The 24,744-nt window shown below is 33.6% G+C and overlaps 4 protein-coding genes across 7 annotated transcripts; 1 reads left to right on the top strand and 3 right to left on the bottom strand.

Moving 5' to 3' along the window:
- Positions 1 to 5: 5 nt before the first annotated feature.
- On the bottom strand, positions 6 to 1,282 carry LOC18097968 (protein BUD31 homolog 2). 3 transcript variants are annotated; one of them, XM_006384581.3, is made up of 4 exons: positions 1,133 to 1,282; positions 821 to 921; positions 539 to 726; positions 6 to 406 (listed from the first exon to the last, which is right to left on the bottom strand). In XM_006384581.3, the coding sequence occupies exons 2-4, from the start codon at positions 912 to 914 to the stop codon at positions 251 to 253; spliced, it is 438 nt and encodes a 145-aa protein (XP_006384643.2). In that variant the 5' UTR covers positions 915 to 921; positions 1,133 to 1,282; the 3' UTR covers positions 6 to 250. The 3 variants fall into 3 exon arrangements, with proteins under 3 accessions (XP_006384643.2, XP_024454763.2, XP_006384644.2); XM_024598995.2 differs by having other exon boundaries at positions 821 to 931; positions 1,133 to 1,262; XM_006384582.3 differs by having other exon boundaries at positions 821 to 948; positions 1,133 to 1,260.
- A 134-nt stretch (positions 1,283 to 1,416) lies between these two features.
- Positions 1,417 to 7,178, top strand: LOC18097967 (alkaline/neutral invertase E, chloroplastic). 2 transcript variants are annotated; one of them, XM_052452483.1, is made up of 7 exons: positions 1,417 to 1,592; positions 1,980 to 2,601; positions 3,617 to 3,782; positions 3,896 to 4,107; positions 4,881 to 5,374; positions 5,478 to 5,526; positions 6,608 to 7,178. In XM_052452483.1, the coding sequence occupies exons 2-7, from the start codon at positions 1,984 to 1,986 to the stop codon at positions 6,923 to 6,925; spliced, it is 1,857 nt and encodes a 618-aa protein (XP_052308443.1). In that variant the 5' UTR covers positions 1,417 to 1,592; positions 1,980 to 1,983; the 3' UTR covers positions 6,926 to 7,178. The 2 variants fall into 2 exon arrangements, with proteins under 2 accessions (XP_052308443.1, XP_006384642.3); XM_006384580.3 differs by having other exon boundaries at positions 1,418 to 1,592; positions 1,921 to 2,601.
- Positions 7,179 to 7,548: 370 nt separating this feature from the next.
- LOC18097966 (uncharacterized) lies at positions 7,549 to 9,566 on the bottom strand. The gene is made up of 5 exons (XM_006384579.3): positions 9,106 to 9,566; positions 8,862 to 8,997; positions 8,703 to 8,770; positions 8,525 to 8,611; positions 7,549 to 7,806 (listed from the first exon to the last, which is right to left on the bottom strand). Exons 1-5 carry the CDS (start codon positions 9,502 to 9,504, stop codon positions 7,741 to 7,743), a joined length of 756 nt encoding a protein of 251 aa, XP_006384641.1. The 5' UTR covers positions 9,505 to 9,566; the 3' UTR covers positions 7,549 to 7,740.
- A 475-nt stretch (positions 9,567 to 10,041) lies between these two features.
- Positions 10,042 to 15,239, bottom strand: LOC18097965 (serine/threonine-protein kinase D6PKL1). The gene is made up of 3 exons (XM_024598993.2): positions 14,997 to 15,239; positions 12,065 to 13,955; positions 10,042 to 11,124 (listed from the first exon to the last, which is right to left on the bottom strand). The coding sequence occupies exons 2-3, from the start codon at positions 13,756 to 13,758 to the stop codon at positions 10,278 to 10,280; spliced, it is 2,541 nt and encodes an 846-aa protein (XP_024454761.2). The 5' UTR covers positions 13,759 to 13,955; positions 14,997 to 15,239; the 3' UTR covers positions 10,042 to 10,277.
- Between the last annotated feature and the right edge of the window lie 9,505 nt (positions 15,240 to 24,744).

Here is a 24,744-nt window from a genome sequence, read left to right as displayed (position 1 = left end):
ATGAGTTTTGGTTGCACACATTACCAATTTCTATCAAATTCAGTTTGTCAGTAAAAAGGTGGCCTTTGACATACATTGCCTGCTCATGAGGGTCATAACTAAATACAAACAAATCTCATCCTTCTTCAATTGGCCGTCCAAGTATCTTTCCTACATTGACTACATAAGTTACTACAACAAATGCCATACCTGGGCTTCCGACTAGCAGAAAGATTGTAGCAAAAAAAAGAGGGCTCAGACAAAGCAGCAATCAATCACCACTTGCACAGCCTCCACAACCACAATGCACGCACTCAACAACCTTCTCTTCCCTGAGATGCTTTGGAACCCTGCACACACAAGTCGTGCCAAAGTTGTGATCCCTGGGCTGGATGCAGCGGAGACAGCACAATCGTTCATATCCTGGCTGTAATTCAAACATAGAAACTTAACATCAACAGGTTTTCAAATCTTCACGCATCAGATATTCATAAATTGCACACCCAAATGCTAAGTAATAGAATTCAAACATAAAAGCCCTAAAGAAACAGAAACAAACCTTCTTCCATTTTGCAATTAGGTTACGATCCCCATAACCCTGGTCCAAGCAGAACTCATAAAGCTCCTTAGATATCTCACTCCTTCTGTAATAAAGATCGTAAATATATCGGCTCTTTTGATGTGTAATTTTGAAAATGGGCCACAGAGCCTCACACTTTCTCTTGCCGTCATGTGGATCAAGTTCAGCTGCAAAAAAATAAATAAATAAATAAAAGATCCCTTCAAAAAAAACATAGCAAATTAATTAATTAATAAAAAAATAATTGAACACGTAATCAACCTTCTCTCATCTTCCCATCCAGTTCGCGAAGCGTAGGCTCGATTAACTCCCATCCCTCCGGGTACTTGATCCGGCTTCGCCTCACTTTCGGCATTTTTACACTGTAATTCACTGCCTCAGTTAAAAACCTAAAATTAAATTTTAGATTAACAAATTTGGGTGATTTTTTATTATAAGAACTGAATTAGGGTTAGTAATTGAGTTTTAAAAACAAAAGATAAATTGATTAATAATTTCAAAACTAAACAAAAAGCAAGGAACGAAGTTTGTGAGAGGAATTCAATAGAAGACAACGAATTCAAATTAGCTTACCGCAGCTCTGGATTTGATTAGGGTTTCCTCGATAATGCAAAAGAAGCCAACAAAGTGCTGAGGTTTCCTTTTGCTGAAAAATAAAATAAAATAAGGAAAATTATTTAGTCTACTGGGCCTCAAGATGGATCCACCGACAAATGGGTGCCAGTTATATGGGCTTCCGGATCTAATAAATCACACGTGTCCCTGCCAGTTATCCGTGTGGTATCACATGAGAAGCGAGGATAGGGCCCAACACCAATCCTTTAGTTTGGATGGGCCAATCCTTGAATCACCTGTGTTGTGTCTCAATTAAGCAACCAAGCCATGAAACGCTGCCGTTACAGTTCCGACCAAGTTTTTGACTCTCAAGAAACTGAAGCAAATGTCTCTTCCTCTTCGGATTACTGTCTGAAAACTGAAAAGAAACCATTCCCCACTCCCCTAGATAGGGGGAAAAGAGGAGGAAGAAGCTAAGGTGAGCAAGGATTTTTCCGTGGTAAAGCTTTTTGAGTTTTTATTTTTAGCAAGTGGCAGCACTTAAAAACTGAGATGCTTTGTTGCTTTCCTCTCCAATTTCATGCAAAAAATGGATTTTTTCTTTTAATCTCTCTTTGGTTGCTAAAATTTTCTGGAGATTAAGAGATAATTATATGTAAAGCACGTTTTTGTTTGTTATTTAGTTTAATTTTGTGAATTTTTTGTGAGTTTTTGTTGTGTAGTCAAACCGGAATTATTATTTTTATTATTAATTCATATGATTTTATCTATGATGAAGTGGGTTGAATTTGGTTTTTTGTTTATAGGTTTATTTATATTTTAAGTGGGGGATTATCTTCTAACCTGGTGGGTTCGAAGAAATAAGGTAAATGGCTACTTCAAAGACGGTTTTACAAGTCTTATCTGGTGGTTTACCTTGCCCGCATCGTTTTGATCTGTCTTTCGGCGGTTTGAATTCCGTGCTTTCGATCTGCTCTGATGTAAAACGTAGGAAGAATATAGGTTTGGTATACAAAAAGTTGAACAATGGGATGAGGTTGTTAGGGAAATGCAGGAGTCGGGGTGTAGGTGCTGTGACGTCTCGTGGGAAGGTGAAATTTATTGACAGGTGGGAATCTATGAGGTGCAAATGCCAAAAGGCTGAAAGTTTTGGAGGGGCAACTGCAAATGAATGGAGCCCAGTTTCGCTTCCTGTAAATGGCGTTTACGGTGCCACGAATATTTTTGAAAAGGGAAGTTTTGCATTGAAGGGTAATGAAGAGACGCAATCGATTGAGGAAGAAGCATGGGATTTACTCCGTGCTTCGGTTGTTTGTTACTGTGGTAATCCAATTGGAACAATTGCTGCAAATGATCCAAACAGTACTAGCATTCTGAACTATGATCAGGTTTTTATTCGTGACTTCATTCCGTCTGGAATAGCTTTCCTTTTGAAGGGAGAGTATGATATTGTGAGGAATTTCATCCTGTACACCCTTCAACTACAGGTAATGTTATTTATCACTTCACTAGTTCCTTATTAACTATTTAAATTATTTGCTCTATGTTTTAGTTGTCTTTGCCAGGGTAAAGATCATTTTCTTGTTTCTTAAATTTTTGGTCTTTAGGCTGCAGTTGTTTCTGTGTTTAGGATTAGTACTGGTCTGCCAGTTTTTTCCTTTTTCTGGAAGATGGAACTTAATTAAGAAAGAAGAAAAGGTAATGTAGATGAAAATGAGAGAGTAGGCATTTTCCAATTGGAAAACAAAGTTCTAAGACAATAGCATTTTGAATACAGTTGAATATCAGTCAGGTTATTCACCCTTTGAAAAGCATCAAGTGAAGAATGTTGTAAAGAAGCAAGAAAAGTACTTTATCCCCGATTAACTGTTTAGACAGATTGATTTTTAAAATTCTGGAATTTCCTTTCATTCTTAAGAAGTAAATCATGAAAACAATGAACATCATCCAAAATCTTACCTATCACTCCCTCTTCTAAACTCTTTGAACCAGTATGAGTTGCTCAAAAGTTTGTGGACAAACCCATTGCTCATGAAATATTCCAAAAGGTAGATTTGTCAAACTCCATACAGTGAATTTCACTGAAATGGCTGACTGCAAGTCTTCTTACTGTGGGACCAATATTATGTCGGTCAACTTTTTTTTTCTTTTTCAAAACTCCTCTTCTATGATTTTCATTAACATTTCAACTGGGAAGCTTTAATCATTAAATCGGCAAATCTAGGGACCATTTCTCATGTACTGTTTAATTATTATTTCTAGTGGGGATGATCTATCTTAAAAGTTAACCATCTTATGTTCTGATTTTTAGGTACCTTTTCTTGGAAGCTTGTTATGTTAGTTTTGTTTTATTGAGGAATATATGTTAGTGAATTTATGTTTTTTGAATTCATGCCGAGTAGGTTATGTTACCTTAAAAATTTCTTTGAAGTAGAATAAGAATGAGTTTCATTTGTTTTATTTTAGGTTCTATAAGTTTGCTGAGTAATTCTTCTGTGATAGAGTTGGGAGAAAACCATGGATTGTTACAGCCCTGGTCAGGGACTTATGCCTGCCAGTTTTAAGGTGCGCACTGTTCCCCTTGACAGTGAGGATTCTGCTACTGAAGAGGTATTAGATGCTGACTTTGGTGAAGCAGCTATTGGCCGAGTTGCTCCAGTTGATTCTGGTAAAGGAAATGATTTCAAGAAGTTGCCTATTCGAAACCATCACTATTTTCTTTTCTTTTCTTTTATTTTTTATTGGATTCTAGAACATTATGCATTGTGATTTTCTTGTCAGGATTGTGGTGGATTATACTGTTACGAGCTTATGGAAAATGCTCTGGGGATCTTTCAGTGCAAGAGAGAGTCGATGTGCAAACTGGGATGAAAATGATCTTAAGGCTGTGTCTTGCTGATGGTTTTGACATGTTTCCAACTTTATTGGTGACAGATGGTTCTTGCATGATAGATCGTCGCATGGGAATTCATGGACATCCCCTGGAGATTGAGGTTAATACTCCCAAAATATAAATGCTAAGTTTAACTTGTGAAAGTGAGGAATTATTTACTTTTTGTTTCTTATCCAGTTCCTTTATTTTGCGTCCTATGGCTTTTGAGAACAATCATGTTTATATAACACTTGCTTTAAAATGCCAACTGTTCCTGTGCTTAAAAAACACAAAAAAGAAACGAAAAAAGGGGTAGTTGCTCTCGCTTTTATTTTAATCTCCAGACACATTTTGATATCTTGATCAGTCAAGAATTTGTCCAGCTCCAATTAATTTCCATTGCTTTTCTAGTCCTCTATTGGGACTTTTTTGCAGAATGTTTAGTCAGAGTTCAATCAAATTACTTTGGTGTTGGTCCTAACTGATTGGGCAATGTGTATTGTCTTTTTCTATTATTTTACTTTTGGTTCATGTAAACATGAGGTTTCTAGATACTCTCTTTTCAGCTAATATCTATTAGAGAGTCTTCACCGGTGCAGAAGCAACTATAAGCTTGAAAGTTAGAAAGTTGTCTTGCATCCGGAATGTGAATATATAGTCACTCATGTTATTTCATTATCTACAAGTGATAGATAAACTCAGTTGATATTTTTAGCCAACCTAATTCATACAAATGGTTTTGATCTGAAAGGACGAGTGATATTGTGGTTCAGAGGTCTTATGTGCCTGTATCAGCTGCAAATTCAAACTTTGTGGAATATAAATAATGCTTATGCCTCTTAAACTAAAAAACTGTGGCAAAATTTGCACATAAAATTGCCATTTTTTTTGCAGGCACTCTTTTATTCAGCATTACTTTGTGCACGTGAGATGCTTGCTCCAGAGGATGGATCAGCTGACCTCATTAGAGCTCTTAACAATCGTCTAGTTGCCCTTTCATTCCACATCAGGGAATATTACTGGATAGATTTGAAAAAACTGAATGAAATATACCGTTATACCACAGAGGAATACTCTTATGATGCAGTTAATAAGTTTAATATCTATCCAGATCAGATTCCTCCCTGGCTGGTTGAATTCATGCCCAACAAAGGAGGTTATTTGATTGGAAATCTGCAACCAGCTCACATGGATTTCCGTTTCTTTACTCTTGGAAACTTATGGTCTATTGTAAGTAGTCTTGCAACATTGGATCAGTCCCATGCCATCCTGGATCTTATTGAAGCAAAATGGGCAGAATTAGTGGCGGAAATGCCAATCAAAATATGCTATCCTGCTCTTGAAGGCCAGGAATGGAGGATCGTCACTGGCAGCGATCCCAAGAACACGTGATGCTTTAACTTCAATCTTTTGATATCCTTGTTGTTCTTTTGACTTTAAGAGGGTTTTTTAGTTCTTGCTGCATATTCTGAACTTGTTATTTTGCTGCAGAGCCTGGTCTTATCACAATGGAGGATCTTGGCCAACTTTGCTTTGGCAGGTTAGTTTGGTGTTCTAAAGTTAAATCAAGGTTTAAACCACTATTTTCTTAGAGCATGATATATCTAAGATGTACCATCGTCATAGCATTTTCTTTATGGGAATCGTGAAACCCAAATCCTTAATCATGTTAACAAAATTTTGGCAATTTTTAAACACTGTTGAATTATTCAACTACTTTTGATTGTGATACCTTTTCTTGAAATGTTCCAATGCTGCAACTCTCGCTATTTTAGGAACATATTCTTTTTGAGATTGATATAACCAAATTTCCTGTTGGCAATCCTGAAATTGACTGGTATGGATAATTAATGCAGAAGCATTTATTGTTGTTCCCAACAATGCCATGCCCTGTTTATATTTCTGTTCTCATTTGTATAGAATTTTCCAGAGGCTGCATTTCCCTTTGGCTCTGAGCATGATTGATTTCCATTTCTTTCTTCCCCAGATATTCGGTCTCTTACTGTGCCTGCCGTATAGATTTTCTAGGCTTTGTATATGACACGCCCACTCATAGCATATAGTCAAACAGATAAAGGGACTTCAAATGCCAATTACTTTGTTGCATGGCTCTGCAGAAGAGTTGCTAGTTAATGTTACCATAATATGCCAATGCCTTAAGGCAGCTGATAGTTAGTTAAGCTAGTTAAGAGTACTTGATCACATTTTGAATATGTATTAGCCCATCTCCACTCCATCTAGAAACGGCTAAGCCTCCTTTTTCCTACCGATTATGCAATTATGCATTCAAAACGATGAAATGCAAGTAGGTAGTTTGAGCCCAATTTGTATTTTATGACCTATAAATGAATTGTCTCTTCAATTAATTTTAGATGCCTTTAATGTTGAACATTAGATTGCCTAAATGTACAATTGTTTTGCACCATCCAATATTTTAGCACTGGATAGGTTTTTCTTTTCCTTCTTGAGAATGTAGTGCTGAATATGTTAGATAAGGAATATTATATGTTACCGCAGTAAAATTTGCAGTGCTTCTAATTGCAATTTTTGCTCATTTTCTCGCTGCACTTGGCAGAATATATTTTTCTTTCAAACTAACTTATTCATGGGTCCTCTTCCAGCTTACTGTAGCATGCATAAAGATGAATAGACCAGAGATTGCTGAAAGAGCAGTTCAGCTTGTTGAGAGGCGCATATCCAGAGACAAGTGGCCAGAATACTATGACACTAAGCGAGCAAGATTTATTGGAAAACAGGCACACTTATTTCAAACCTGGTCGATTTCAGGTTACCTCGTGGCAAAACTCTTCCTTGCCAACCCTAGTGCAGCAAAGATTTTCGTAAATGAAGAGGATCCAGAGCTTGTAAATGCCTTGATTAGTGCCAACCCAAGGAGGAAACGTGCTAGGAAAATCTTCAAGCAGCCCTTCATTGTATGACAAGTATTGTGAAGCTAAGAAGAGGGCTACTAGACAGACTTGTCCAAATTTTGCAAATATAGATACAGAATTGGAGGCATGGGACTGATAGTATTCTGCACCGAGAAATGCAGATGCTGGTTCTTTGTTACCATTGTTTCTCCTGTAACATATGAGTTTGACATGAACAAGTAGAAATGCTAGAGTTGTGTCGATCACTCGCCCTCTTTGGGATATTAAAACAGTAGCAATACAAACGTTTTTTGGAGTGGTTGATCAACTCGTCAAATGCAGGGGGGGAAACCTGCATTTTGTTTCCTTGCCCTTCATTTTTATTTTCTCAACAACGCAAGTAGACAAGTGGTTAATAGAATTTCTTTGATCGAAGGCTTCGCCCATTCAACCAGCATAGCAGCAAATGTGCACTGGCTGGTGCTTTGAGAGTTCGAAAGACATGTTGAATGTGTACTTGGTCAGATGACAATGAGAAGAAGGGGTGAGAGAAAAAAAAAACTGAACGATTTATTAAACTGAGAAAATCAAAACAACTAAATCTAGAAAAAAAAATTAATAAACTGATTGGAAAACCAAAAAATAATTGGTTCAGTTTTGATTTTAAGAGTGAATCGATTGAACTGAAACGGTTTAACCAAAATAAAACCTTACTATATAAAGCAAACAGTTATAAAAACATCTTTTTTCTCTACACAGACACAAACCCTAACTCCCAGATCATTCAAAGTCGCCCCCTCTCTTGATGTATTACATGCAGTTGCTTTAAATCACTAATAAAATGTCAAAACCAAAGGTTGGATCAACCAGCATTTAACCACAAGTTAATTTTTTTCAGCCAAAATGCTGTCCAACAATGATTCACAAGCATCTTCAAGTAGATCCAAGACCTGTGATAAAAAGGAAAGATCGTGAGATTAGTAACAACCACAAATGCACTGAAAATGCTAGATTAAGAGTGTTCTAGAAACAGAAATTGAGGAGTCTGCTCGATCATCTTCCACAGGAAGACCATTATCTTGACAGTAATCAATCAAGAAACTTTGAGAATTTTTATGACTACACAAATATTCAATTTCTATAGTGAGTGGTCAACGAACCTATCATGAGGAAATTAAAGCAGGCAAGTTAAGAGTCGAGAGAATAGATTAGATAAAAGCAGTTCAGCCTTACCGTCTACATGAATGCAACACCACGGGTTACAAGGTGAAGGAAGTTAAAGAAAGGGACTAAGAAAATCTGTCCTATAACTAACAACAGAAGACAGAAGCATTATCAATAATGCAACATGCACTGAAGGATCAACAAACACAGCAGTAGTCTGACGAAGAGGTGACTTCTGATTTGGAATAATATAAGCAACGAGTAAATAAAAAATTGTAAGCCAGGTGAGCCTATATACCTTAGCTGCCTCTTTAAGCAGTAACATCTACATTGAAGAAAATCTGAGTTCATTTCTTTAAAATCTGAGTTCACAACAAATTGTTCTAAATGAATTTCAATGAAGAACAATCAAGCAACTTAAGTCATGATATTGAAGACTCAATCAAGATTTCACAAACTTCCGATACAAGCTCTGAGGGGTTTACTCAAATTCTCATACATTACCTTCTCAAAACCCTGTGGTCCGCCATAGTAAGGATCTGGGACTTCTGTTTCATCATGTTTCTTACAAAAAGAACACATTAGCTTAACCTGCGAAAACAACAAAAACATACGAGAGTTAACAAATTAAAATACCTGCATGCAAAAATTCACACCAAAACCCTATAAATATTTCGCCTACCTTCTTGTGTGCATCATCAGGAAGTGTCTCTTTAAATTTCCACTTATTAAAAGCTTCCATTATATGCTCTGCACAAAACCCATTTCAAATATAACAACATATTATCAAAAGAATTAAAGAAGCTAACAAATCAGAAAGAAGTAAAAAAATCATTTGTACCTCTATTTTGGTTGTCCATAGCAAGAATGATATCAAAATCTCTAAAATCAGACGGTCGAATGGGCCTTGATATGGAAGTTATCTCAATCCCACGCCTTTTAGAAGCTGCCCTCATTCTTGAGTCTGCTGGATTACCCTTTATTAACCAAAACAAACAACACAAGAATCATTTACACTCCATAAAATGCTATTTTTCATTATTCTCTACAATCAAAGCAACAGAATTCTAGAAAGATATGTTTACCTCATGGTAATTAATGGTGCCAGCAGAGTCAATCTTGAACTTAGAATCAAGTCCTCTCTTGTTAACAATATCAGTAAACACGCCCTCAGCAGCTGGACTCCTACAAATGTTGCCTAGACACACAAAAAGAACAGCGAAAGGTTTGGTCTCTGTTGAAGAAGCCATTGATGATGATGCTTTGATCACCAAGGACCTGAAATGGATAGCACTGCTTGTGGGGTTTTTGTGATGAAGATGGGAATATTGGAGAAATGGATATTTATTAATGAGAGGAAATGGGGCTTTCAGAGAGAGGAGTTTAGTGGCATTGTGGCAAAATTGTAAATTTAGAGATGGGTTTGGAAACCTAGTATTAGGAGAACTGTTGTTATACAAGGTTGTTACTGATGTCCTAACCATCACTCCTGTGAGGGTGGAGGTGTTGGCAAAGGATATGGTGATGACAGTAATTTGCTGTGGGTGTGTTGGGATTTCATTGGTCTAAAATTATTCTGTGAGGGTAGACTTCAAAATTAAAAAAAATGGGGCTGCCGGTGGATAGGGTATGCGGGTCGGGTTTTCTCTTTTCTTCTCTGTTTCACTGTATATCAATAAATTTGTGGAAGTAAACTTGCTAAGATTCCAGATCAACATTGTAACGATTCCCTTCCGTTAAGCATTACAACATTAAAGAAATTTTGGCCCGTCGTGTGCATGCAGGAAGTAGAGCCATGGCTATGTAGCCTCGCACAAGAGTTAACAAATTCACTTCTTGTTATTTACTTCCTGTCTAAAACCTTTTAAATGTTAGACGAAATCCCCATGTTATTTAACAAACAAAAACCATTAACAGGATAGCAGATGGTTGAAACAATTGCAGAAAGCTAGAATGTAGTAGGGAATTCGATCAAACCATGGAAAAATGATGCAGATTCCACTCTTCAATGCTCAGACAAATAAGAGCAATGCTTCTCCGCTTCCACATTCTCAATTTCAACTCTAAACTAGAGTTAGGTATACATATATCTCATACTAAATAAGTTGCCGCAAATTTTCAGATTTTCAGATCACATTTACACTATATGCCATAAATATGTGTATATACCAGTTACACTGATGATGAGAAACCCCATTTTTCAAAAAATGAAAAGAAAATTCAACATCTTCCGTTTCTCACATCAGATAAGTGCGGGCTAAAACATCTCAAACTCTCTTAGCTCTGCTGTATCCTTGAACTTAGCGCAGTCCTTGTTCTGAGAAAATGTGTTCGATGCAATTCCAACATCACATTGATTAGGTAGCTCTGGGGGAATTGCACACCGTATCAGAGCCCAGTTAAGGCCGTCGAAGAAGGGGTGCTGTTTAATCTCTGCAGCCCCTTTGGCAGATCCTAGCCGATCCCCAGGTTCCTTTATCAACAACCCCCTAATCAAATCACGTGCATGAAAACTAACTATAGGGTTACTGGGGAACTTGAGGCTTCGTGACACAACATTGGATAATGTTTCCTCATTTCCTGACCCTTTGAAAGGCGTTCTACCATATAACAGCTCAAAGAGGAAGATTCCAAACGTCCACCAATCAACAGCACTGCCATGCCCCTCACCTTTGATGATCTCAGGGGCCAGGTATTCATGGGTTCCGACAAAGGAGTTAGAACGAGCACTAGTTGGCTCCACTACCACCTGTGGCAGTGGGCTGACCTGAGCAGCTAGGTCAGATTTTAACTTCTGAGATTTTGCAGCAACTGACAGAAGTCTTGGAGTGAAACATGATACTTGCCAGGCTGGGTGGAGACAGAATGGGTCAATACAGCTAGCTTCAGAGCATGGACTCGACATCTTTTTTGTCGGCTCTTCAGCAGGTGAAGATGATTTAAGTAGAATAGGATTAACAGCACACCTGAGTGACAGGTCAAAATCTGAAAGCATGATATGCCCATCCTCTCGGACCAGAATATTTTCTGGTTTTAAATCTCGATAAACAACTCCAAGCATGTGCAAGTACTCCAGTGCAACGAGGACTTCAGCAACATAAAACCTACAAACATGATTGCATCAAAATGAATTGAAGAGACGGGGTAAAATTAAGTTAAGAATAACCAAGTACAAGCAAAACTCTTCTAATATATTTACTTCTATATCAATGAAATTCACAAGTGTGTGCTCCTAAAATTAGAACTGCTTTTGGGGAGTTAAATATCGATCCTTCTTTAGCTATCAAGTGTCTCATAGCAATAAGCTGGCTCTCCAAGTTGTGATGTGACATAACAATCACATCACCAGCACAATTTCACGTGCATCCATTCACTATACCATCTATAACTAGCTTCCAAAATCTTCAACCCATAAGTTCGCTTTAAGAAATTAATTTTTAAACCTTGCTGCATCTTCCTATGTACCAATAAGACTGTTGCTCCATTAATTTGCTTCTTGTATACCATTAAGGCACACCAAATTCAATAGAATGGCAGCTATTAGACCCCAATTGATTATGAGAGCCCCCGCCTTTGACTATAATTTCAGGTTTCCAATCAAATAACCTATTGTAATTAATGCCCATCTTTTTCAACATAAAACTCCTTTTTTTCCCTTTTTTATAGGGATGAAATGCTAGTCAAAAAAAATTTATCAGCCATCATTTGGTCATCGATCAATGGGCAACTACTACATTCACAAATTGAAATGCATTAATGTTAGTGAGAAATAAATGGACTACGTCGCTTAGGATACCAAAATCAGATTTCTTATCCTGGGGTTGTATATGCAAGCGTTCATGTGTGTTGTCTGTGTGTTCATGCAGATGCATGCATCAGTGTGCATGTGAGAGAGTTTTTGTCCCCCCCAACCCACGTGCACGTGTGTGTGAGAGAGAGGGGGGGGGGATGTCCAAGAGAATAACAGGAAAAATAGGTTATTGGTGGAATAAATTACACTGGCAAGGCTGGAAAATTTATGAGAACTTAAATAGAAATTAGTACCTTGCAGCTGGTTCAGAGAAACTCCTGCCAGATTGTTTCTGCCGCAGCACATGCAGATCTCCGCCAGGACAATACTCCATAACCAGGCAGGAGAGTTTATCTGACACAAAATGGGCATATAATGTAGGGAGAAAAGGATGATCCAGCATCTGCAAAATCTTTCTTTCTGTTAGGGCCCTAGACATCTTCTTCCTAGTTGCCAAGTAGTCATTATCCATTACTTTCAAAGCAAATAGGCAATTTGTACCAGTTAGCTCAGCAAGATAAACAGACCCAATATCCCCACAACCAAGCTTCTTGATCAGCTTAAAATGTTTCAAACAAAAGCTTCCATGCTGCTTCTGAGTATGGCGAATGGCTTCCCACCTCAAGTCCTTTGACATGTGCGGCCGACTGCCACTATGACTAGAACCACTGAGATTGCTATCATCACTAATACTTGTGCTACTACTATAGTCACCGATGCTACTTTTTGAACTTTGTGAGAATTCCCCCTTTTCTCTTGATCTTGATTTTTCATCTACCTTTGCCAATATAGATCCTGTTCTGTTAGCACCATTCAGACTTGAACCCAGCCTGCTTGAACTTGTGTCAGCAATGATTGAATTGTATTCAGTGCTATTATTTCTACTGCTAGAAGCTGGAGAAGCTTTTGTACCTTCTCTCTTTACACTCTCTAGAATACAGTCATGCACCATGTTGTCCAAATTGCTTGTACTAGGATTCAGATCACTATTGACTTTTCTACTACTTGGATTGGAACTGCTAGAGGCAGAAGCTGAATCCTGCTTTACTTTTTTCTTAATGAAGTTCTTGCTCCTGAAGATTGGCTTCATAAAGCATGGACTGTTACATACAGAATTATTCACCGTATGTCCAGGGCTTGAACCAGACACAGAAAGTGAAGAAGCAGCATGCAACTGGTTTTTCTTCTCCTCTGGCACTGGAGTTTTGACGGAAATTTTGATCGAGGCTGGAGCAATCTCATCCACCTCCTTTAGCTTCTCACCAACATGACTGGTAGATGAACAATCAGTAGATTTAAGCTCTCTGAGTTCTTCCTTTGATATTTGACTATCAAACCCTGTAGGTAGAGGAACAATCTGATCCCGGGAAGAATGGGGATTTTGATCTGATAACTCTGCCTTAACCATTTGTGAGGATTCAAACATCTTCTCAGAAGAATTTGATGTTATTTTTTCTGGTACAAGAGAAATTTCCACCAAATTTCCATTACCTTCATTTAGGGGGAGCACAGATCCATCAGCCTCAACTACCACTGCCCTGTACAACCTTTTGATAGTTCCGACTTCTGAGGACCTTGATGAACTTGTTGGTCTTGATAATCGCTTCATTGCTGCCATCTCCGATGCCTGAGAGATGCACAATCCTCTCAAAGCCTGCTTCAAACTAACAGGCTCTGAAATTCCAATTCCTGACATTTGAGGTGAACCAACCTTCATTGGTCTCTTCATAGCTTTCTTCCGTAAAGCATCTTTAACACCTGCATCCAGGTGCTTAGCTGAAGTTCTAATCTCAATTGCTTCAAAAAGACGATTGATGTCATCTTCAATAGAATACCGACTACCAAACTTCAGAACAGAATGCTTCCTGGCTTTCTCATCCATTTTCGATTCAAAATCTAACTCTTCATTTGATTCAACAATTTCAGAAATGCTGGGCACTGCATCCATCTCCACGATATTCACTCAAACACTACAGAAAACAGACTTTGCAAAAACTATATTAACCCAATTCCAAGGAAGCATTTCGAAGATAAAGCAGCACGGACATCACATATCCTTGGAAATTATCTTCAGACATAATGATCCCTGAATCCAAACAGCCCGTGAAAACCCATTCTCTTACCTCAAAATGGATCATCCAAATCCTGCCATAACCACCAATTCATTGAGAAAATTATTCATTCTATAAACCAAAAAAAATAGGCACAGGTTAAACCAACTCTTCCCATACAAAAATTTCAAGTTAAATTCAATATCAACAGTTCTACATCAATAGCAACCAAAACCCCATTTCCAGACATGATTGAAACTTACCAAACCTGTGTTTCCCACTATTTGTCAAAAAAGAAAAGAAGTCATCTGACCATAAATTGAAAGATTTTCTTTGAATTTATGCAAAAGTGTAAAGATATGCCTACACTTGGCACTCATAGCTTTTTCCTTACCAACAATTCATATGACTGACAATGATCAAACAATCAACGTTCGCACTCACATAGCTACAGCAAAACAAAACAAAAAAAGGTTTCCCACTTCAAATCAAACAATATTTTCTATCATTACTAAGTACCAAACGAAAGTATTAATCTTCTTCAGTTCTTATTTGGACATTGCATTTGATAATCAAAAATCGTATAATAAATACAATTGGTTTCGAATCCATGTCCTAGATCTTGCTAATCATGTCGAATCAAGCCCAGTAAAAACGTGTTTTTGTGTCAATTCATGCTTGTATTTTCGAATATCAAAACACTTCAGATTTTTTTATTAGAAATTTAAAAAAAATAAGCATGATAGAGCAAGTGATTTTTCACTTCAAAATTTAACATCCCAAGTCCCACCACACCATTTGTCCAATCACAAAACATAAATCAACTCAACAAATTCAAAATGCGTGATTTAAGATTAAATATTAATATTAATAATAGCAAAATTCAAAAAGAAACAGAAAACATAAAATCACAGAGCAAACTGTTACGTGCTTCATAAATCAAAAGAAAAGGAAGAATAACAAAAAAAATAATGAAATATCGGTGCTTATATCTAAAAAAAAAAAAGGAAAGGAAAGCTCAAAAGTGAAACTAAAAAAAAAATAGAAAGCCAAAAATAGAAACAGAAAACAGTACAAGAAAATGCTCTCCGTTCTGTTAAGGAATAAAAAACAGTGGGAAAGAGAAGCTCCTTACCTGAAAAAGATCAGAACCAATCAGAATCGAAAAACAGCTGCCGAGTAACAAGAAGAAGTCGAGAAGGAAAAGAAATAGTAGAGATGATGGTTAGGGTTAGGATTAGGGTTAGGGTTAGGAGTTAGGGCACGAGAGAGAGCGGTGCGAGAGTGAATGAGGAAAGAGAAAGATTAGAATGCAAATCACGAGAAGCACCAGTAGCTTACTGTTTCTTTTTCTTCTGTTGTTGGGTAGTGATTGGATGACAACACTTGTTTATCAACAGAATTGACAACATTTATCAGTGGCAGGCTCTTCAAACTCGAACGAAGCGCGTGCTTGGTGTGGTGTGTCTGATCTTCAAAATCTTACTTGCCACTCCCTGTACTTTCTTTGGTCTTACAGATCAGTCCCCATTGGTTCCCTTGCTGTAAAGTTAAGTTCTAAGAATTTCCTATTTCAAGTATATGACTAAAAAAATATTGTCAAAATGATGTACTTAACATCATGAAACCTTATAGAAATTCAAATTTCCAAACTATTTAAATGTAAAAAAATTATATAGATCTCAAGTTCTTTGGCATTATCATCAACCTCTAAAATACAATCATTTTGAAAACATATTCATAGATTTAAAAAAAAATTGGAATTATTATTTACCCTGAAAATATAGTTATTTTGAATTTTTTTTATGAATATAGTTCTTTCTATTAACATGTTTCTTATTTATCTTAACTAACATAATATTTTCAACTAAAATCATTGTCTTGTTGGAAAAATAAATATTTTATAATTTTTAAAATAAATTAATAAAAAACATCAAAATAGTATATCCATATTTTTCATAATCAAAAGCTAAAAAAACTATACATAATATAAAATCATGTTCAAATACATCTAAAAAATTAATAATAGAACACGATTTCAATTGAATTTTTTATTATTATTATTAGATACATAATAATTGAAAAAAACAATTATTAAAATTTAAATAAAGAATTATAATAGTATTTAAAAATTATGTAAAATATAAAGAGTAAGCAAATCTAGTAAAACAAAAATTAGATTGTCAAGAAAAACAAAGGAAAAAATTGGAGAAAAAAAAAACAAAGGGCTAGACCCATACGCTCGGCCTTGATTTATTTATTTATTTTATTTGGACTAAGAATGTGGACGATTATTTTTTAAAAAAAAATATAGGAATAAAAATTCAAAAATTAAGTGTTGTCACTAGCTCTCGAACTTGTGACTTGCACCATGTCACACCCGTCTCTGCCAAGTGAGCCACGATACAAAAACTTTATTAGCTGACTAAAGAAATATATCACGATGCTTTAGTTTTTATATGAACAATAAAACTATAAACCTCCGTGTCAATATAGGGCTAAGGGTAGTAATAACTCGACAAATAATAGACACTCAACATGGCTAGTTTTTAGATAGAATCATTGTATTATAACAAATGTAATAGTTAATTATATTATTTTGCATGGATAATGTATAATTTTGATGCCATAAATAGAATATGGATATGTTATTATCTTGTAGCGACAAGATATTTGTTTAGGGAAAAGTTGTATATAATTTGATAAATGCAGTTTGTTTTAGTGGATGACATACATGAATAATATTTTATTGATAATTTATTATTGAAAGGGTTAGACTTGAATATATTATATGGTTATATTATTTTTTTTAAAAAAAAAAACTCTGTTCTCCTGAGATCAAGACTCAAATGTCTTGAAAAATGGACCCAATTCTTTTATGGTAATTATTCTTTTATGGTAATTATCATCTCTCAAGAATATATGAAAAATCCTTGTTCTTGTTTTTTATGGTTATCTAACGTGTATAAAGATTATTCTAACTAATAATCATACAAGGAGAGCTAGTCCATTCATAAATTTATTTGATTTATATAGGAATGGTACTTATTTGATTTATATAGGTATGGTATGTCTGGGTCATTAACCTCTAAAAAAACAAAAATTATGAAAACAATCACACTGTATGCAAAGTAAGAAATCATGCATCTAAACCATCTAGGTGGTGGCCCAGTGGTAAAAGTTTGGGACCAAGAGGTTTGCTCCCTCTGTGGTCTCAGGTTCGAACCCTGTAGTTGCTCATATGATGGCCACTGGAGGCTTACATGGTCGTTAACTTCAGGGTCCGTGGGATTAGTCGAGGTGCGCGCAAGCTGGCCCGGACACCCACGTTAAACTAAAAAAAAAAGAAATCATGCATCTATGGATGTATTTAATTCATTCTCACTCTAACACCTTGCTTGTTTTTGCATTTTAAAAATATTTAAAAAATAATTATTTTTTTTTATTTTTTTTGTTTTAAATTAATATTTTTTAGTGTTTTTAGATCATTTTGATACACTGATATCAAAAATAATTTTTTAAAAATAAAATAATATAATTTTGATGCATTTCTAAGTGAAAAGTACTCTGAAAAACAACCGCAACCACATTTTCAAATAGATATTTCCATGGTTTCAAGAAATGGGTGGGGTAATCAATTCGAAGATTCGTTAACTTGAGATGAGTAAGTGAAAAAAAAAAATTTTAATAATATTATTTTAATTTTTAAAATTCAAAGATTGTGTTGAAAAGAGTTAGGAGGTGTTTGAGATATTGGTAGAGATTATTTTTTAAAATATTTTTTATTAAAAGATATATTAAAATAAATTTTTTTAAAAAATTAACATCAATGTATTAAAATAATATTAAAAAATTAAAAAAATATTTTAAAACAAAAAAAATCAAAATTAAAAAAAAAAAAAAAACATGATTGTACTAGGCTGCCAAATATTCCCTTAAACCCGACCTATAACCCCAACCTTGTACAGGTCTATCCGAGGTCGGTTCTTATAAGTTATAACCATGATAACTCCTCAATTAACGTGTGTTTATCAGCCAGCCACTTTGCAGTTTGCACCATTATGTTGTCAAACTCTATTCTCTGACAACGAAATGTCAACCAATCTTTTTCCCTGTTTCTTTCTCTGAAATGGCGGAAAAATGAGAGACAGTGTGAATATATTTATATATATGAAGGAGAAAAAAAAAAAAAAAAACAGAGAGGAGTGGGTATTGGGTACCCAATGCTGCTCGCTACCTTTACCTGTGCTGTGGGTTGGGATTGTCTAAGTTAAGGTGTATTCTAGTCTCTTTAGTTTTGTTTCGATAACTAATTAATTAAGGTCATAATGCAACGAAAAGGAGACTTTTTTAGTTTTTTTCCAACTCATGTAGTCTTAACTAATTTTAAAAAATCCAACGGCTATCCTTTAAAGAACCCATTGACTTATTTCTTCCTCTTTTTTAAAAATAAATATAACCACGTCACCAATTATACTATCACTTCAACATTTTCTTTTCGATAATTATAATAAGAAACGTAGTAATAAAACCCAACTATCCCGGCAAGTTAATCTCTAACTTAAGGAATAATTTAAGGAATTAATCCAGCTTTGACTAGTCAAAAAAATCCAAATAAAAAACATGATAAAAATTTAGTTTCTTAATTAAAAAAAATAATCAAAACAATCTTTCATTATTCTTTCTTTTAAAAAAACCAATCAACTCAACTTACCCTTGCCCCGAGGTCATGTTTTATATTCAATTTTCTATATTTTTGACAAAAACTCCATTAAAATTAAAATTAAAATTTTTATTTAAAATTGTGATAATAATTATTTTTTAAAGTATTTTTTTATTTGAAAATACATCAAGATAATAATATTTTTTAATTTTTAAAATTTATTTTTAACATTAATTTATATTTATTTTTCTACAATTTTGATCAAAAGCTCCACTAAAATTGAAATCTCGATGTATTTAAAATTATGGTAACGGTTATTTTTTAAAGTGTTTTCTTTATTTGAAAATACATCAAGATAATAATATTTTTTAATTTTTAAAATTTATTTTTAACATTAATTTATATTTATTTTTCTACAATTTTGATCAAAAGCTCCACTAAAATTGAAATCTCGATGTATTTAAAATTATGGTAACGGTTATTTTTTAAAGTGTTTTCTTACTTGAAAATACATTAAGATAATATTTTTTTTATTTGTAAAATTTATTTTTGATATCAGAACATTAAAACGTTCCCAAAACACAAAAAAAAAATTGAAGAAAAAACTAAAAAAAAATTTTTAATAAAAAACATGATAAAACTCAATACCAAACATCATTTCAAGAACCCAAGGACAAAGGTAAGCAAACAAATATCATGTTAATGTCTATCAAAGCAATCGAATAAAAGGTTATGTTTGGTGTTAATTAAGATAATTTTTTTAAAATGTTTAAAATTTATTTTTGATATCAGCACATTAAAATATTCCCAAAACACAAAAAATAATTTGAAATAAAAAATAAAAATTTTAATTTTAATTAAAAAACATGATAAAACTCAATACCAAACACTCCTTCAAAAACCCAAAGGCAAAGGTAAGCAAACAAGATATCATGTTAATGTCTATCAAAGCAATCGAATAAAAGGTTATGTTTGGTGTTAATTAAGATAAATTTTTTAAAATTTTTAAAATTTATTTTTGATATCAGCACATTAAAATATTTCCAAAACACAAAAAATAATTTGAAATAAAAAATAAAAATAAAAATTTTAATTAAAAAACATGATAAAACTCAATACCAAAAACCCAAAGGCAAAGGTGAGCAAACAAAATATCATGTTAATGTTTAATGTCTATTAAAGTAACCGATAAGGTTATGTTTGATGTTAATTATGCTTTTAAAAAATTTTAAAAAGTTTTTTTTGTAAGTTTTATATATATATATATATTTAGATTATTTTAATATGTTGATGATAAAAATAAAATTTAAAAAATAAAAAAGTAATATTTTAATATATTTTTAAATAAATAATATTTTTTAAAATAATAATCATCACATACCACGATTTCCAAATAAGGCTATAAATTGTTAACGTCAAATGATTGCATTTTTTGAAAATTATATCAATTCATGCTGTAAATGTCAGAATGTCCCATGCCATGCCACTGTGATTTCAATATGAGTAATAAATCTTTAATGAAAACTAGCCTTTGGGTCCCGATACCTGCGAGTAGATTACAAAATTAATAATTGCATGAAAAATACAAAAAGTGTTATTTTTACTTGTATGCAACCAAATATTTAAAATAAAGATCTATTATTATAAGTGTAAATAAATTAAAAAAAAATTGATGTGATTTCTTTAACCTAGTAGGCCAAAAGCGAATTGGTAGGTTTGTTTAAATGACAATAAGGTTAATAAAAAATATTTTATGCAGTCATGTTTTAATTTTATTTAACCCTAACTAAAAAAAAGAAAACAATGAAATATCAAGGAATTAAATAAAAAAAAGGGTAAAATAAAAAGACGACACATTATATTAACTCGAGTTAACATGTAAAATTTACAACCCGAGTAATGAACACGATGATAATAAGTTAACTTGGTTAGATAATATATTTCATTTCCTTTCCTTGTTCTTTTCTTGGTTAGGTCTTGATTGGGTCTTATTTGACCATAAATTAAATGAAATTCAAAAGTAAATTTAAGAGTTATAAAAGAATTGAAGATAAAATTTAAAACATATATCATATTATATTAATTTCGGTCAACTTGAATTAACTGACAAAATTTACAATGTAGGTAATGGATATAATTTTAATTAGGCATGATTTTTTTAAGTTAAGTGATAAAAAGGATGAAATTGTATTTTTTTTCATTTTAAGTTAAATAAAAAATAATAATGATAACAAATGGTTAAATTGCATTTAAAAAAAAAACAGGAAATGCATTAAACAACAAGGAAAAAAAAAAGCCCCAAATATCATGTATTAACCCATCAAAACTTTGATTCGCGTCAAGGTCCAAACCAAGTCTAATAATTTTTTAAAAAAATTTATTATGCAACAAAACAATGAATATAAATATTTTTTAAAGAAATAGCTCGGGCTTGTGAGTCTGGCCTTATTTTTTTTCCTTTTAATGGGTGGATAAACCCTATTTTTTTAAAATAATAATTAGATGATGTGTTGTTTGTTTGTTCAGATTTTGGCCACCACTGTGGTAACTGAAAAATCAGGGCAAACTTATTTTCTTCTAAAAACCCATTTTAACCAAACAAATACTTCATAAGCACCATTAAAACACCTACAAACCAATTTATCAACCTCAAAAATCTTGAAAACAATCCTAAAATACGAAATCAAATCGAGTTAGATTTTTTTTCCTCGACTTTGATTTATCTTTTTAGATAATATTGAAATTTTAAACAACCACTATCGAACTATTTTCTTCATATGGAACCCATTGACTCCAGTAAAAAAAACCAATTTGGTGGCTAAAACATTCAAAAACAGCAACTTTCTTTTTCTATGCTGGGATTCGGTGAAATTCTCTCTCTTTCACAAATCAAGGACTTGAAAAGAATAAAAAAAAAAATTTACATTAGAATTGAATCTAGAAAGACATAAGGGACCAAACAATTCTATTTTTTAAAATTGGAGGACTAAATTACACTTTTCACACCAAATTTAAACACACCACCTATTGTTAGTGTCTTTTGTATAATGGTCTTTCTTCTTTCCATTTTGTCCCTCGCCAAAAAAATTAACTACAACTAAAAAGCATCAACTTTTCATTGTGCGAATCTACAGTGAAAGGTTGATTTCGCCCTTGGTGGGTAATGTTAGCTTTAGGGGTATATAGGTCTTTTTCCAACAGGCTTATCAGTAACTACATTAAAGAAGGGTATTAATTAGTAAATTCATGTTTTTTCTACATTGTAATTACCAAATAACCCTTAAAAATTACCTTTGGTTCAAGGGCTTTTCAGGTTTTTTCCATTTTGTTGTGCATGTCAATTACTTAAATGTCTATAAAAAAGTAAACTCTCTCTACTATGGATGCAATGTCATTTTAGGTTTTTTGCTATGTTTTTTTTTGTTGTAATTCTCATGTGGGGTTAGGAGTGATTTGGTATTTTAATATATAAAAATGAATTCTAAATTTAAAAAGATGCTACCAGCAAGTGGGCACTGCCCTCGCACTTTGGATGGAGCATGTGGCGCCTACACAACGTTGAATGCCGTCGTCCGAGATGGCATTCGAGGCACCTCACCACCTCCGTCACGGTGGTGAGACGTGTGTTCGTTGGCGAAGCGCAGAGGAGCACCGACAAAGAGTTTTTCTCTTCCTCCCTCTTTTCCCTCTCTCCACCTAGAAAATTATGTTGATCATTGCAAAAAAAAAAAGCAAAAAAAAGTCTAGCTATTTGTTTGTTAAATTAAATCAGTTCTTCATTTTTTTATTGCAATGTATTGGGTCTTGAATTAATTATTGAGTTAATTTGTTTTTTTAATTTCATCCCTTGATTATTTTTATATCAGATTTAGTTCTCATTCTTTTAATTGTAATGTATTTGTTCTTGGATCATTTATTAAGTTAATTATTTTTTCAATTGCATCCCTTTACACTTTGTTTTTATATTAGATTTGGTCCTTATTCTTTTAATTATGATGTTTTTGGTCTTGAATCATTTATTGAATTAATTTGTCTTTGGATTTCATCCCCTGACATGTTATTTTTATATCAAATATGGTCCTCGTTCTTTTGATTGTTATTTAGTTGTTCTTATCGTTTTCTTAATTGAAATTATTTTTCAATTTCATCTCTTATGATTTGGTTTTTTTTTCTTCTTATTATGTTAAATTTGGTTCTCTTTCTTTTCAAATCTACATTTTTTAAATAACTTTTTTTTAATTTGTTTTTTCATGTTTATCCCTAATTATTTTGGTTGGTTTAGAATTTTATATTTTTATTTTTTTTTGTTTTCCTTTTACGTTGTGATTTGACCTTATGATCTGTGTCACAAATTTTAAAGGTTGGACCGGGTTCGTTTCAATCATTTTTATTTATTTTTAAAAATTTCATACATTATTATTGAGTTCATTGAAAATTGATTTTCTTTGTTTTTTTTTTATGTTTTGAATTCTTTTGTAAATTTGATTTTTCTTTTTGATTTTTCCCTTCGATTCAATTTTTTTTTATATTTAAGGTTTGACATGATATTATTCGCAGGTTTTGACAACCTCACTTTATAGATTTTGTTGGTGCTTTATTTTTTAATACTTTTTTTTTCATGGATTGTTTTTTCCTGATTTCATCATCCTATAGTTTGATTTATGAAGTTTGATGATCATTATTTTTTTAGTTTTTTTTTTATTATGTTGAGTCGTTGATTTTTTTTCGTTCTTTAAAATACAATGATAGTGCTTTTGGCATTGTTTTTTTCAGCTGCAAAGAAATTTACCCGGTCCATGATGAAACGGGAGCCATCAATCTAATACAAACCAATTGGCTATTAATTAACTTTGCAATGAAAGGATTCATTTGATGAAAATAAAAGTTAAGTGTGTGTGCGTGTGTGTGTAAAGCATGGCTCCGGTCTGCATTGTGTGTGTGTGTGTGTGTGTATAAAGCATGGCTCCGGTCTGCATTGTGTGTGGACAGTGTTTAGCACTGCTCAACAACACCTTCCGTTCCAGTTTATTTCCTATCCTTGCCAGCCACAACCCCAAGTCTAAAATGCTTGAATAAAACTTTACAGAGGCAGGTGTACCTGAAAGCCCTATCAGTGTTCGATATTAATATTAATATTGTTAATATTTTGATCTCAGTTAAAATTAATAACTAGTGTTTGATAAGCAGATCATCCAGAATTGTATCACTCAAAAACTACTCTTGAGAGGAGAGAAAAAAAGAAGAATGACAATAAGATTTTATAAATTCTATTAACATAGACAAGGTTGAAATCAGTACTGTTTTTCTGTCTCAGATCAAGACCTTTCTCACCTCTTTGCAAGGAAAAAGAGAATTCTTCCTTAGATTTGCTCCAATATCCCCCTAATTTATTTCCTACTAACAATTTTAAGATGGGAATTTTCTGTTTCGGAAGAGGTCTCCTCTCTATATCAAGCCCAATCAATTCAATGACCAACCTCTATGCATGTGCAGTTCCTAGTTAGTTAAAGGGATCGTTGATAGCTCAAAATCCAAGGAGTTGGTTTACAATATAAGGATATATTAAGATTTATATACAGTATACACCAGCCAGGTTCCTGGCCCAGCGATCTGGTATGGAATTCTCTGTCTCTGCATTTTAGGTTTGAATTTTTGTATGTATGCATGTCATTCCCGTGATATTTTACCTGTTTATTGAGCTTACAGGATGTTCAGTGGATCCGAAGATTAGTCGTAGTGCGCGTAAGCTGACCCGGACACCTCGGATTATAAAAAAAAAAAAAATTATATACAGCATAATGGGTTAAAGTTTAATCATTTGGGAATATCTCATTCGTAAAAAAACAAAATAACTCAAGATATATTAACTCTTTTTTTCGGCAATTAATAATTAGATGCTTATAAGTGGAAGATGTGAAATCAACTTCTTAAAAATATTTTTTAAAAAATATATTATAAAAATATTTTAATACGTCACAGTGCTAAACAACCATGCTTTCATTGCCTTCCATTTTATTTTATTTTCTTGGATGCGATCCAAATACATTAGCTACTAGCAAGTAACAGAGAGAGTGAATATCTAAGGAACATAAGAAACAAAAAGCCTGACACAGCCCAAGTTCCAATCTTCACTAAAGACCCATTGGTTGATCATGCCTCGACAAGCAAACGTTAAAGTGCTGTTGGCGCGGTAACCGACGATGATGTCTTCAAATCTACC

Source organism: Populus trichocarpa, chromosome 4, assembly GCF_000002775.5.
Source record: "Populus trichocarpa isolate Nisqually-1 chromosome 4, P.trichocarpa_v4.1, whole genome shotgun sequence".
In the NCBI taxonomy this organism is placed as follows: Eukaryota; Viridiplantae; Streptophyta; class Magnoliopsida; order Malpighiales; family Salicaceae; genus Populus; species Populus trichocarpa.
The sequence above is the reverse complement of the archived record's forward strand: the minus strand, read 5'-3'. Positions and strand labels throughout refer to the sequence as shown.